Here is a 15,706-nt window from a genome sequence, read left to right as displayed (position 1 = left end):
TGAGTAGGACAGGTGTTAGCTCTTCTCGAAATTTTTGGTAGAATTCAGCTGTGAAGCCGTCTGGACCTGGGCTTTTGTTTGCTGGAAGATTTCTGATTACAGTTTCAATTTCTGTGCTTGTGATGGGTCTGTTAAGATTTTCTATTTCTTTCTGGTTCAGTTTTGCAAAGTTGTACTTTTCTAAGAATTTGTCCATTTCTTCCAAGTTGTCCATTTTATTGGCATATAGTTGCTGAAAGTAGTCTCTTATGATCCTTTGTATTTCTGTGCTGTCTGTTGTGATCTCTCCATTTTTGTTTCTAATTTTATTGATTTGATTTTTCTCCCTTTGTTTTTTGATGATCTAGCTAATGGTTTGTCAATTTTATTTATCTCCTCAAAGAACCAGCTTTTTGCTTTGCTGATTTTTGCTATGGTCTCTTTTGTTTCTTTTGCATTTATTTCTGCCCTAATTTTTAAAGATTTCTTTCCTTCTACTAACCCTGGGGTTCTTCATTTCTTCCTTTTCTAATTGCTTTAGGTGTAGAGTTAGGTTATTTGATTTTTTTCTTGTTTCTTGAGTTATGCCTGTATTGCTATGAACCTTTGCCTTAGCACTGCTTTTACAGTGTCCCACAGGTTTTGGTTGTTGTGTTTTCATTTTCATTCATTTCTATGCATATTTTGATTTCTTTTTTGATTTCTTCTGTGATTCATTGGTTATTCAGCAGTGTGTTGTTCAGCCTCCATATGTTGGAATTTTTAAGTTTTTCTCCTGTAATTGAGATCTAATCTTACTGCATTGTGGTCAGAAAAGATGCTTGGAATGAGTTCAGTATTTTTGAATTTACTAAGGCTAGATTTATGGGCAAAGATGTGATCTATCCTGGAGAAGGTTCTGTGTGCACTTGAGGAAAAGATGAAATTCTTTGTTTTGGGATGAAATGTCCTATAGATATCAACTAGGTCTAACTAGTCTATTGTATCATTTAAAGTTTGTGTTCCCTTGTTAATTTTCTGTTTAGTTGATCTATCCATAGGTGTGAGTGGTGTATTAAAGTCTCCCACTATTACTGTGTTACTGTTAATTTCCCCTTTCATACTTGTTAGCATTTGTCTTACATATTGCAGTGTTCCTATGTTGGGTGGATATATATTTATAATTGTTATATCTTCTTCTTGGATTGATCCTTTGATCACCATGTAGTGTCCTTCTTTGTTTCTTTTCACAGCCTTTGTTTTAAAGTCTATTTAATCCGATATGAGTATTGCTACTCCTGCTTTCTTTTGGTCTCTATTTGCGTGGAATATCTTTTTCCAGCCCTTCACTTTCAGTCTGTATTGAGGTGTCCATTGTTTTGAGGTGAGTCTCTTGTAGACAACATATATAGGGGGCTTGTTTTTGTATCCATTCAGCCAGTCTTTGTCTTTTGGTTGGGGCATTCAACCATTTACATTTAAGGTAATTACTGATAAGTATGATCCCATTGCCCTTTATTGTTTGGGGTTTGAGTTTATACATCCTTTCTGTGTTTCCTGTCTAGAGAAGATCCTTTAGCATTTGTTGGAGAGCTGGTTTGGTGGTGCTGAATTCTCTCAGCTTTTGCTTGTCTGTAAAGCTTTTGATTTCTCCTTCGTATTTGAATGAGATCCTTGCTGGGTACAGCAATCTGGGCTGTAGGTTATTTTCTTTCATCACTTTAAGTATGTCCTGCCATTCCCTCCTGGCCTGAAGAGTTTCTATTGAAAGATCGGCTGTTATCCTTATGGGAATTCCTTTGTGTGTTATTTGTTGTTTTTCCCTTGCTGCTTTTAATATTTGTTCTTTGTGTTTGATCTTTGTTAATTTGATTAATATGTGTCTTGCGGTGTTTCACCTTGGGTTTATTCTGTTTGGGACTCTCTGGGTTTCTTGGACTTGGGTGCTTATTTCCTTCCCCATTTTAGGGAAGTTTTCAACTATTATCTCCTCAAGGATTTTCTCATGGTCTTTTTGTCTTCTTCTGGGACTCCTATGATTCAAATGTTGGGGCATTTAACATTGTCCCAGAGGTCTCTGAGATCCTCATTTGTTTTAATTCGTTTTTCTTTTTTCCTGTTTCATTTATTTCTACCATTCTATCTTCTACCTCACTTATCCTATCTTCTGCCTCCATTATTCTACTGTTGGTTCCCTCCAGAGTGTTTTTGATCTCATTTATTGCATTATTCATTATTGATTGACTGTTTTTTATTTCTTCTAGGTCCTTGTTAAACCTTTCTTGCATGTTCTCAATCCTTGTCTCCAGGCTATTTATCTGAACTCCATTTTATTTTCAAGATTTTAGATCATTTTTACTATCATTATTCAGAATTCTTTATCAGGTAGATTCTCTATCTCAGAATTCTTTATCAGGTAGATTCCCTATCTCTTCCTCTTTTGTTTGGCATTTATCCTGTTCCTTTACCTGCTGAGTATTCTCTGCCTTTTCATCTTGTTTATATTGCTATGTTTGGGTGGCCTTTCTGTATTCTGGTATTTTGTGGAGTTCTCTTTATTGTGGAGTTTCCTCACTGTGGGTGGGGTTGGATGGGTGGCTTGTCAAGGTTTCCTGGTTAGGGAAGCTTGTGTTGGTGTTCTGGTGGGTGGAGCTGGATTTTTTTTCTCTGGAGTGCAATGAAGTATCCAGTAATGAGTTATGAGATGTCAGTGGGTTTGGTGTGATTTTGGGCAGCCTGTATATTGAACCTCAGCGCTATGTTACTGTGTTGCTGGAGAATTTGCGTGGTATGTCTTGCTCTGGAACTTGTTGGCCCTTGGGTGGTGCTTGGTTTCAGTGTAGGTATGGAGGCGTTTGATGAGCTCCTATCGATTAATGTTCCCTGGAGTCAGGAGTTCTCTGGTGTCCTCAGGATTTGGACTTAAGCCTCCTGCCTCTGGTTTTCAGTCTTATTCTTACAGTAGCCTCAAGACTTCTCCATCTATACAGCACCAATGATAAAACATCTAGGTTAAAGATGAAAAGTTTCTCCACAGTGAGGGACACCCAGAGAAGTTCATAGAGTTACATGAAGAAGAGAAGAGGGAGGAGGGAGATAGAGGTGACCAGGAGGAGAAGAGGGGGAATCAAAAGGGGCGAGAGCAAGCCAGCCAGTAATCACTTCCTTATGTGCTCTCCACATTCCGGACCACTCAGAGATGTTCACGGAGTTATACAGAGAAGAGAAGAGGGAGGAAGGAGACAGAGGTGACCAGGAGGAAAAGAGGGGGAATCAAAAGGAGGGAGACAGATCCAGCCAGTAATCAGTTCCCTAAGTGTTCTCCACCGTCTGGAACACACAAAGAGATTCACAGAGTTGGGTAGAGAAGAGAAGGGGGAGGAAGGAGATAAAGGCGACCTGGTGGAGAAAAAGGAGAGTCCAAAGGGGGAGAGAGCAGTCAAGCCAGTAATCTTGCTCCCAAGTAAACATGGATACTGAAGGTTGGGTTCTTAAAGGTACAAAATTGTTAACAAATACCAAAAAGCAAAGATTAAAAATCTAAAGTAGAGGTTGGATTCTCAAAAATACAATATTAAAGAAAAAAATAAAGTCACATAAATTATTAAATATATGAAGTTTGCTTTAAAAAATAGTCTTTTTTGCATAGTAATAGTAGGTTATAAAAATGAAAATTAAAGGAGTAATAGAGGACTTAAAATTTTTAATTAAAAAAATGATAATAGTAAAAATATATCTAGGACTTTCTCTGGTGTTGTGGACAGTGTGGGGTCAGTTCATTTTCAGATAGTTCCTTGATCTGGCTTATACTTCTGAAGATCTATAGGCCCTTTCCTATGTAGTTGGTGCTAACTACAGGGTTTTAATCTATTGCACCTGTCACTTCCAAGGTGGTTCCCTCTGTTTGTTTTAGCTTCTTCTGTTTGTTGGTCTCTTCAGTGTCTAATTTCCACCCTGATGCAAGGGGGTGGTGGTGCTTTTTTAGGCTCACTTGTTCAGTCGTGATGTGGGGAGGGAGGAACACTGCAAACAAATAACACTGGTATGTGCTTGCAGTGTCTTAGCCACACTGGGTTTGCCCCCACTCACGGCGTGTGTGCTTTCCCAGTCTACAGTGCTTAGACTCTGGGTTGCTCTGCTGGAAACTGTCTGAGGCCAGCCCTGGATTGTATGCACTTTCCAGGTCTAAGCCACTCAGGTTCAGGTATTTGGGTACTCCACAACAGTGCAGACTCGGTTGGGCCTGTGTTTTGTGCCCTTCCCAGGTCCTAGCAACTCAGGTGACCAGGTGCTTGGTGAGCGTGGTTGCCCCCAATTGAAGGCTGCAACTTATTGCCTCCTCCATCCCTGCTGCTTGGTTTTCTGGGTGTACAACCAGCGCACCTTCTCAGGCATGCGCATTCTCTTCTGGGGAGCTGATCTCTGGCTGCGACCCTCCTGGCGGACGTCGACTATCCAGAATCCCAGGAAGCCTTAGTTAGCAGCGAAGCCGGCTTGCAGTTTGGTAGATGGTGCCTCTTTGGGGCTGCGATTGCCCCCTTCTGGCTCTGGCTGCTGTCGCCTGCCTGTCTCTGGCAGAGGATGGGCCAGTCCACAGCTGGCTAGCTCTGCTCAGTCCTTTGTTCTGTGAGCGGGCCTGGTGATGTCTTAGGTTAGGGCTTTTGGTAGGATAGCTATACCACAGTCTGGTTTGCTATTCTCAAGTTAGTTCCCTCAGACTGCCCTCAGGGCATTCAGGCCTGGTCCTTACCCTAAGCAATGCAGCCCACGCCTCCCTGCCTATCCCCTACTTGCTAGTGGTGGATGTGAACATCTGCGCTGTTTCTCCACTGGGAGTTACCGTTGGGCACGTAATCTGTGGGTTTTAATTATTTATTTATTTTTCCTCCCAGTTATGTTGACCTCTGAGGTTCCAAGGCTTGCCACAGACTCGCCAGTGAGAGTGTTTCTTGGTGTTTGGAAACTTCTCTCTTTTTAAAGACTCCCTTCCTGAGACGGCTCTCCATCCCTACCTCTTTTGTCTCTCTTTTGTATCTTTTATATTTTTTCCTACCTCCTTTTGAAGACAATGGACTGCTTTTCTGGGTGCCTGACGTTCTCTGCCAGCATTCAGAAGTTGTTTTGTGGAATTTACTCGGTGTTCAAATGTTCTTTTGATGAATTTTTGAGGGAGAAAGTGGTCTCCCCTTCCTATTCCTCCACCATCTTAGGACTGCCCCTTGAGACAGCCTAAATTTCTTTGGCAAATAGGAATCTCTTCTAATGTTCTGAATATCTATACTTACTACAGAGGTCAAAATTATGGGTTCTTTGTGTGCCCTGATTCTGTGCTACATGGCAGACATTCTTCTACTGGATAACTTCACACACAGTAGAATCAAAACAGTGCAATTCAGTGTATGATCCAGGGACTGATGCCAATATGTGAGCATTTTGTTCCCAACAAATGATAAAAAAAAAAAAAAAAAACAACCTACAAGAGTGTGAATCAGTGTTTACAAACATAGTAATCTGACTTCGACACAAAAGACTAGAGACTTCAAAGTAAATAAATATAATGTATTTATTTTTATGTATATTTTATATATGTGTATGTGCATACACACACACACACACACATATATACTGATCTAAACACTTCCAAAAGACAAGAAAAAGGCTATTACTATTTGGTAAAAAAAGAAGGCAAAGGTATGGACTGTTCAAAATACTCTCTAGCTAGTATAGAGTAGCATTCAGATTTTGTCTTCTGATGTCAAGTACAAGTGTCACTTCAAAGTTATCAAAGATGACAGTTATTTCTCTTCTGTTGATCAGCCACAGATTAAAGCTCTGATTACAGTATTTTTACAAGACATACTGTAGAAAAGGAACTGACAGTGAATGTGAATCATTATAATTCCAGTATCTCTGCTGGCAAATGCAGTAGCTAAAACTCCTGAAGCTCTATCAGTACCATCATCTTTGTACACAAAGACAGTAACCCCAACTCTTTCCACACTAGGTAGGAAATACAATTTAGCAGCATAATACAGTGAAAAGAGCTGTGAATTACAGGCTCTATAGATTCTACTAATTCTGCAACCAATAAGCTGGGTGATAGTGGGGAAATGATGCAATATCTCTGGGCCTCCACTGCCAGAGTCTCTCTCAGATCTATAATTCTGTAATTCTGATAGCATCAAGACTGCAGTATTCAAAGGACACCTCAAGAAAGATAGCATGGAATTTGGTAAGAGTAAATGTTCAGTATAAGTCTTCTGAGTTGCTGTAAATTGATGAGGACGGGCTCTTAATGAACAAATGGGTACAAGATGGAATGCTGGAGAGGATCTAATAGGGCAGAAGTAGGCAGCAGCAAAAACTGTGTTACATACACAGAAACAGACAAGGTGTATTTGGAATGAAAATTCACTTCTCCACAAGAATATGGGGGAGGGCACACCATGCACAGAGTAGCTAGACTATATCACACAGAACGGTTTTACCTTCATACAAAATCAAAACAAGAACAATATGACAACTCCATACTGTGACTCTAGAGAAACTGCAGAGCACTTACCTAGTAGGCATAATGTGTGCATGCCATTTTGTCTGTTCTTCTTCACTTTATCAAAGAAGCTTTCTGGTCTCCAAGTGTCCGTCCAGAAAACGATAGACACTGTCTCTCCAAACTTGTACAACTGAAAAAATAAAAACATTAATTAATGATGTAACAATTTACTAACTACTGTCTCATCGATAACAACTGAAATAAAAAGTGACACGCAAACTTGAGATGGACTGGGGATCAACTCTGTCATCAAATAAAAGTAATAAAAATTCCCTTTGCTCCACAGCAGCTGGTATCATTCTGATGACCTTTTGGTAGGAGGCTTCTAGTATTTCTATATTCAGTACATGAACATATATAACTAGTTCATGATTTAGCTAGGTAGCTGCTAAAAATACTGAAATACAGAGAACCCAGAAGGAAGCAAAAAAAAAAAAAAAAGAAAGACTTGTGAGCAGTCAGAGCAATGTTCATAAGGTTCCTATTACCCTCATTTTATGGAGGAGTCCACCAAGGCTCAGAAAGATGAACTGGCTTGCCTAAGGTCACACAGCTAGTTAGTAAAAAGAAACTCAAACCTGGGTCTGAGGGAGAGTTCCTTTCTACAATGCCAGCTCAGTAAAATTCATACACTGCATACTCACTGTGGTTACATCTCAAAACCTACGCCCTTACTTTCCCCACTATTTATTCCCCAACTCTAGAGTTCAACGATAAGGGCCTTTTCCCAAATCTCCTCCTTTCCCCCAACGGTGGCCCATCTACTCCACACGACCATCTGCCAGGAGCCAGCACGGGAGATCCCACCCATGACAAGGTCATGCGGAGACGCCTGATGGGCAAGGTGAGTCAGGCCTCAGGGGTTCCCCCTGGGCTTTCCTGAACATCTACCCCCCAAAAACCAGAGTCTGCCTGCCTTATTGTGCTGTGCTTTTCCACTCTTCTGACACTCTCTGGAAAAAGTTAATTTAGGGCTTCAGTCTTCTGCATTTGAAAGGAATGTTTCAGCTCAAACCCCCTCTGATGGCTCTCTAACTTGCCTAACAGGTTCCCCCGGACTTTTTACAACTTGTGAATTGCTTACAGTCCCCCAACCACGAGAAGCACAAAGCTTAAAGCATCTTAAAGATACAGAGCCTTTTATAAAGAGCTAAAAATTATATTGGTGACAGGTTTCCACTGTTGACTCAATGACTGCTGCCAGGCCTCCATATTCTTTATCTTTTAGGCACCTGAAAGATATTAATCAATATAATTGGGATATAGGAATAGGAATATAGTAGTTTTGATCTTAGCAACACTAGACTTTTGGGTTAATTACTTTCTCTTTGTTATATATCACTGCACTCCTCTTGTGTCTTTGCTATGTAAGAATGTAACTTTATTTAGTGCTTTCTGAGAGTGGCACCAGACTTTGGGAAGAACAACACTGTTAACACAAATAAGTCTTCTGGTTGACAAACCCTTATCAGAAAAAGGGCTGTAAAATGTTAATGGCCCTCTGGCCAGAAGATGATGTAAATCACCTAAGACTTATGTATACAACTAGGTATGCACAGAGAAAGCCTGATCTCGATAAAAGTCAGGGCTGCTGATGCTGCATAACTTTGTATTACCCATTGATCTCTATGTACAATCAAAAGTATAAAAAGCCTTCTGAACAATAAAGGATGGACCAGTTTCTCGGACTAGTCGCTCGAACTAGTTTCTTGGAAATCTGGCTCCAACCGGATCTCTTTCTCCCTCTCCTTCCCTCTCCTTTTCTGGCTGAATTCCCATCTGGAGCGAGGAGGCTCGCCAAGTCTACTTACTTGCCCCAGCTTTTAAGTTCCGTGAGAGAGAGAGTCCAAAGTGGGGCGCTCTCCAATATTCAAATGGGCACTGGTGGCCCAACGTAGATGGTGCAAATATCTTGTCCTGAGATTTTATTGGCTTTCCCCATAAACCAAGTTATTCAGTCTCTTTTCTCCACCAAATTTTCCTACTACACTATTTCTTCCTAATCTAATCTTATATTTCTAAATAAATAATCTTTCCTCGCCTACGCCGTTCACCCTTTGAATTTCCCTGGATCTACGGGGGCTGGACCCCGGCAACCATCACACAACCAAGAAGCGTCTTTATTCCAACTTGCTTCCTGACTAGCCGCACATCTGACTTAAGTGAATCCAACTCCAAATCTTATGTTGAGAAAATCTAGTTTTGAGCTTTGGTTCTGCAATTTGTTAGCTGGGTGACATTACTCTTTCCTTCCAAGTCTTAATCTCTATAATAGGAACAGTGATAACACATACCTTTCCTACCCACAGAGTGGTATGAACCAAATAACATGTAAAAAGTTATTTAAACTGTGAATGATATTCTTATATTAATTCCTATCTAGGTATTGCACAATGGACTTTTCAAAGACTTAATATATTGTAAAACCTAATACTAAAGCCGTTACATACAGATCTTAACTATTCAATTTAAAGAGTGCCTAAAATAATGTTTAATACAGCTCAGTTCAGTTCAATCGCTCAGTCATGTCCGACTCTTTGCGACCCCATGAATCGCAGCACACCAGGTCTCCCTCTCCATCACCAAATCCCGGAGTTCACTCAGACTCACGTCCATCGAGTCAGTGATGCCATCCAGCCATCTCATCCTCGGTCGTCCCCTTCTCCTCCTGCCCCCAATCCCTCCCAGCATCAGAGTCTTTTCCCATGAGTCAACTCCAGTAGTTTCAGCTTTAGCATCATTCCTTCCTAAGAAATCCCAGGGCTCATCTCCTTCAGAATGGACTGGTTGGATCTCCTTGCAGTCCAAGGGACTCTTAAGAGTCTTCTCCAACACCACAGTTCAAAAGCATCAATTCTTCGGCACTCAGCTTTCTTCACAGTCCAACTCTCACATCCATACATGGCCATTGGAAAAACCATAGCCTTGACTAGACAGACCTTTGTTGGCAAAGTAATGTCTCTGCTTTTGAATATACTATCTAGGTTGGTCATAACTTTCCTTCCAAGGAGTAAGAGTCTTTTAATTTCATGGCTGCAGTCACCATCTGCAGTGATTTTGGAGCTCCCCAAAATAAAGTCTGACACTGTTTCTACTGTTTCCCTATCTATTTCCCATGAAGTGATGGGACCAGATGCCATGATCTTCGTTTTCTGAATGTTGAGCTTTAAGCCAACTTTTTCACTCTCCACTTTCACTTTCATCAAGAGGCTTTTTACTTCCTCTTCACTTTCTGCCATAAGGGTGGTGTCATCTGCATATCTGAGGTTATTGATATTTCTCCCAGCAATCTTGATTCCAGCTTGTGCTTCTTCCAGCCCAGCGTTTCTCATGATGTACTCTGCACAGAAATTAAGTAAGCAGAGTGACAATATACAGCCTTGACGTACTCCTTTTCCTATCTGGAACCAGTCTGTTGTTCCATGTCCAGTTCTAACTGTTGCTTCCTGACCTGCATAATACAGCTGGAAAGCACTAAATGCTGAAAATCACACCTAGTCCTCTGCCACAAATTAGCTGTTCGGTTGAAACACCTGTATGACTTCACAAGATCACCTAACTTTTCTAAGCCTGAAGTTCTTCATTTGAACAATGCTGCTGCAAGAGGCATGTTCAGGGTCCCCCACCTCTACATGCCTAAAGAAGCTCAACCTTTCTTGATGTTTATACATGGAGAGCTTAAAAACTATCACTCATACTCATAATGGTGACTCTGAGCTACCAAGAGAAGGTTCATTTCATCATATTCCTCACATGGTCACAACCTCCAACCTACTTACCAATAGGCTTTATTCCCAAAGTCTATTTGAAAATTGTCTAAAGAGGATTTCCCCATTGAAGCCATGCTATTCAAGGGCAGTCACACTCACAGATTAGTTTACAAAGACCTATATAACTCTCAGAATGAAAGCATAAACCTTCCAGCCACACCTAATATGATTTCTCTGTAAAAAAAAACTGTAGAGTTCCAATGTGAGATCTTTGGAATACATTCAGGTAAGCTACAAGGAATAAGCCTTGCTCTGTTGGGGGTTTCTGTCATTGGTATTGTTCTATGAGAGGCAAATGTATCTAACAAATATTTACTATGAATCATCCGCAACGTGCCAGGCATTACATTATCCACGGGTATAAAATGAGAGAGAAACAGAGCTCCAGCCCTCAGGAAATATGCAGTCTTACTTATACCTCACATAGCAAGCAAATGCTGTGGAGTCACGGCTCTGGTTCCTTCTACCAGGATGATCATGTGACTAGCTGAGTGACTTTCAGGAGGAACTCCCCTGCCAATTCGATATAATTATAAACCTAACAATCTGTTTTGTTAAGGATTAATTGATATACTGTATGTAGTGCCCAGTGCCTAGTAAAGACTTAATAAATGTTAGGGATGTGATAATCTAACAATGATAATGTTTATAATGAAGATGCTCTAAAACACTGTGTTACACTATAATCCAACTGCTTTCCTTACTGGAGTGAGCTCAAAAATATTACCAAATATTTGAAACAAGTTCAATCTTTTACATATTGAAAAGGATTTTTGGCATCTCTGATCAAATTTTGAAATATTAACATTAGTCTATTTAAAAAAACCTTACAGTAAAACCATTAAAGAAAACTATATATGTCACCATAAATAAATAAACAAGTTTTCAATATTTTAAGAGTCACAGAAATATAGTCATGGACATAAATTCTTCATTCAAAAAGCAAGGAACAGTTCATTTAAAAGAGCATTGAGATGCTAGTCACATGTAAACACTAGCTGAAACACTTTGTGTAAAAGCTTCTCTGAACAGTCTAATTTGGGCGATTAAAGAAAACCTCACATAAGCACTGCTTTCTAGGACCCTGATTTATAGACTGTAACCATTTCCATGGCTGTGGTACAAACTTCTTCAATGAATTCTGGAACATTATGCAAACAGTTTCACCATTTAGATGTCAGAACCTCAAAGAACAGAAGGACCAGTCCCTTTGTGTTTCACAATTCAAGGACTTACAAGTACAAAAGGAAACTGGAACAAAATCATACAGTTGACGAGAATTGTGTTGCCAAGGCCCGTGTACCTACCATCCTACATTTAAAGATTATAAAAAGAGCAGTTTTCAAAAACAGTAGGTAAATACAGGCTTTTTAAATTTTAACCTAGAGTAAGTTATAGGGAAAGCAGTTTATCTAACTTGATACTGAATCATGATTTTTTTTAATCTATTGAAGATAAAAGCTCAATTCAAAATGAAATATTTAATCACATATAAGGCACTAGTTAAGAGTGAAAAAATGCACAAGAAAGGACAAATATGAGTTAATAAACAATAATAAAAAATTAGACATAGATTGTAAGAGTTTAGCGTTTCCCCCATCTAGAGAGCACCTGAAGGTAACTTTTGAATAGACAGAATATAAGCTGGACCTTAGGTAAGATTTAGTCTAGGGAAGCTGAACATGCAGAATGAGATAATGTGAACAAAGGAACAGAGGCAGGAAATCTTGGGCAATACTGAGAGTGACATTAAGCAACTGTCTAGAAGTAAGTACTGCCTGCCTTGCCTCTAACAAGTATGTCTAATTCCTGACATCTTACTATGTACCAATTCCTGTCAATTCTTGCTCTATAGGTTACCCAGACACTATTCATTTCTTTTTTCTCTACCTTAGTTTGAGTTCTCAATACAACTTGCCTGAATGACCTGAATAGTCTTATTGTTCATCTCGCTGCTGATATTTCCTTTCTTTCAGAAGCACAGATGCTTTGTAAACTCCATTTTATAATTATATTTTAATGCTTTGGTATTTTATATTCAAGGGCTCAGATGGTAAAGAATCTGCTTGCATTGCAGGAGACCTGGGGGTTCAATCCGTGGGTTGGGAAGATCCCCTGGAGAAGGAAATGGCAGCACACCCCAGTGTTCTTGCCTGGAAAAATCCCATGGACAGAGGAGCCTGGAGGGCTACCGTCCATGGTGTCACAGAGTCAGACATAACTGAGAATGCACATACATTTTAAATTCAAATGAAAATATTTTGTGATTTTTAAGTTAAAAAGTATCTTTTTTGGATATGGAAAAGTTAGAAAATTTAACTTGCTAAGAACTTTAGCAAGCCCTACATATATCATTTTATATATGTATATCCTAACCAGATCACTTAAATTTGTGATGTAAAAGAAAGCTGAGCCAGCAGGGCTGTCCAAAAATGTACCACAAAACCATTTAATCAAGAGTTACTAGTTTTGTTTTTTATATATAATACTTGTTTTTGTTTTTAATCTTCACATGCATTTTGCTTATCCAGTGAAGTCGCTCAGTAGTGTCCGACTCTTTGCAACCCTGTGGACTGTAGCCTACCAGGCTTCTCCGTCTATGGGATTCTCCAGGCAAGAATACTGGAGCGGGTTACCATTTCCTTCTCCAGGGATCTTCCCTACCCAGGGATCGAACTCGGGTCTCCCGCATTGGAGGCAGACGCTTTAACCTCTGAGCCACCAGGGAAGCCCTGGTGCATTTTGCTTTACACTGATATAACACTGATTTTTGCCAACAGTAAGAAAGATTATACACAGAAGTAGGTACACAGATAAAGTTGAATGACTATGTAGACAGAAGAGCTGTAAGATTTATATTTTCACATATAAATAAGAGAGCCCACATATAAATTAAGTGAAAGAATCACAATTTAAAGCATACAATTCCAAAGACAAGATCCAACTTGGGGTGGGGGGCAAGCAGGGTGGGATAAATAAATAAGCAATCCAACTCAGCAAATATTTGTTGCACATTGATTATATGCATACACAGCAATAAAGTAGCAAGGAAGATGTGAAGATGAGTAAATTAAGGAGTTTATAATACAGTGAGCACATAAACATACACAAGTAACTGAACTCTCTTATAGGATGGAGATTTACCAGGACTGTTTGAATAGAAGAATGGCATAATCAGATCTACAATTTAAGCAGAAAACTATAAACTGTAGGAGAATAATGGTAAGATGGCTATTAAAACAGTGACTAACAAAAAGGAAATGAAAAGGAAGGGGAAAAAATTTAATATACTCATGATTTAACAGGTGGTCAAAAATAATTCCGAAGTGACTAAAAGAATGGAGAACTTACTGGATGAGTTTTTCTAAGATTTTCTAAGGTTACAATAGTAATGCAGAGCTCTGATACCCTTATTACCTAATCTGGTGTTCTTTGTACTCATTAAGTTTTATCATTTCTAAAATAGTGCCTGGACAACAATGAAACCAATTTAATGCTTCTGAAAACTAACAGTAAGAACTACAACAAGGTCAAAATGCTATCACAATGAGTGTTATTTTTAAAAAGGAAGGAAATGAGTTCTTACTTTTTGACAGTAATATATATTTTTTCCAAAGTAGAAAGGTATTATATAAACAGGGGAACATATGGCAATAATCAAGGTCACTCATGCAACAGTCAGAGAAAGTGGAAGCATTTCATAATGATGAGAAAATTATACAGCCTTTTCCCTGAAGTCAGCCACAATTGATAAGGAAGTTTTTATGCAGAAATCACTGCTACCTGGTTTCATCAAACCGTTTTATTTACATTTCCTTTAAATATCTCAAAATTATTTCAGTCACCAAACTTTTACAAGAATTAATACATTCTATCACACAAATTGCTAATAATAAATTATAAATAAATACTAGGCCAAAAAAAACATTTTATTATTATATAATTCTTTTACTTAGTTTGTCAGATTCAGGAGAATGTACACATAGTAAGTGCAAAGTAAAAAGACTGAAAGAAAATATACCAAAATGATAACTGTGGTTACCTTTAGGAGGTGAGACAATAGATGCTTTCATTTTCTTCTTTATACTTACTGTATTTTTCCAATTTTTATGAGTACATATGTCATTTATTATCAAGAAAAAAATTACAAAATGACTCTTCAAAAGCAGAGCATGATTACACTGCTAAATGTTTAACTTGAAGATTTCAAGAAAAGGACTTGTTCCTCTTGTCTTTTGTATACTTAGAAAAATCCTTGACTTTTCATTACCAGGAATGTTTAAATATAACCACAATGTCTGGCTCTTGATAAATAAATAATTTTTCTTTGACTAGAAAAATCCTCAGAATACAAATAATGTGTTATAAGTATCTGTTGCCTAGGTATTTCAAACAACATGATTTTAAAGTACAAGTTTGTAACTAACATTTTAATTGTGAAAAATCTCAAAGTTAACTCAGTGAAAATCTAGGTAACCTTTGCCTAAAGTTGGCAAACAGACTTCACTGGTGGTCCAGGGATTAAGAACCTGCCATACAATGCATGAGACTCAAGTTCAATTCCTGGTAGGGGAACTAAGGTCCCACATACTAAGGAGCAACTAAGCCTGCACACTGCAATTAGAGAGAAGCCCACATGGTGCAAAGAAAGATCCCGCATGATACCACTAAGACCTGGCAGAGCCAAATAAATGAATAAATATTTTATAAATAAATACAAAAATAAGTTGGAAAACAGGCCAACTTTTTAGCTTCCAAATATATAGGATACTAGAACTTATCATCTATTATACCCCACCCTCTCCATGCGATCTAAGCCCCCATCATCTCTCCTCTAAAGGAATACAATAAACTTACTGATTTCCTCACTTCTGGTCTTGCCTGGTAGCAATTCTATCTCCACAGACCAGCTAGAGCTATCTTTTTTTTTCAGATATAAATTTTATTTTATTTTTTATTTATTTTTTTACTTTACAATACTGTATTGGTTTTGCCATACATTGACATGAATCCACCACGGGTGTACATGCGATCCCAAACATGAACCCCCCTCCCACCTCCCTCCCCACAACATCCCTCTGGGTCATCCCCGTGCACCAGCCCCAAGCATGCTGTATCCTGCATCGGACATAGACTGGTGATTCGATTCTTACATGATAGTATACATACTTATCAGATCAAGTATTTGCTCTGCTTAAATCCCTCTAAAGGCAGTTAGTCTGTATCACTTAGAATAAAATCCAAACTCCTGACAGTGTATTAGACAGCCTAGTGATCCAAGTCCACCCACATATCCAGCCTCAGATCACTCTTCCCTGTGCCTGCTAACTCTCCAGCAAGCCTTCCTTTGTTTCCTTTAAGAAGCCAAGCTCATTTCCACTTTAGGGTCTTTGTCCAAACTTTGGGATATGGTTGTCCCTTCCTG

The 15,706-nt window shown here is 39.0% G+C and overlaps 1 protein-coding gene across 1 annotated transcript in view; it reads right to left on the bottom strand.

Annotated features, from left to right (window-relative positions):
• DPH5 (diphthamide biosynthesis 5) overlaps positions 1 to 15,706 on the bottom strand; it is a 45,890-nt gene that overhangs the window by 16,116 nt on the left and 14,068 nt on the right. Inside the window, exon 5 of the mRNA XM_052637757.1 lies at positions 6,521 to 6,641. Within this exon, the coding sequence (XP_052493717.1) occupies positions 6,521 to 6,641 (121 nt within the window). The remainder of the gene's footprint in view (positions 1 to 6,520; positions 6,642 to 15,706) is intronic.

The sequence above is a fragment of the Budorcas taxicolor genome, chromosome 3, assembly GCF_023091745.1.
Source record: "Budorcas taxicolor isolate Tak-1 chromosome 3, Takin1.1, whole genome shotgun sequence".
Taxonomy (NCBI): domain Eukaryota; kingdom Metazoa; phylum Chordata; class Mammalia; order Artiodactyla; family Bovidae; genus Budorcas; species Budorcas taxicolor.
The sequence above is the reverse complement of the archived record's forward strand: the minus strand, read 5'-3'. Positions and strand labels throughout refer to the sequence as shown.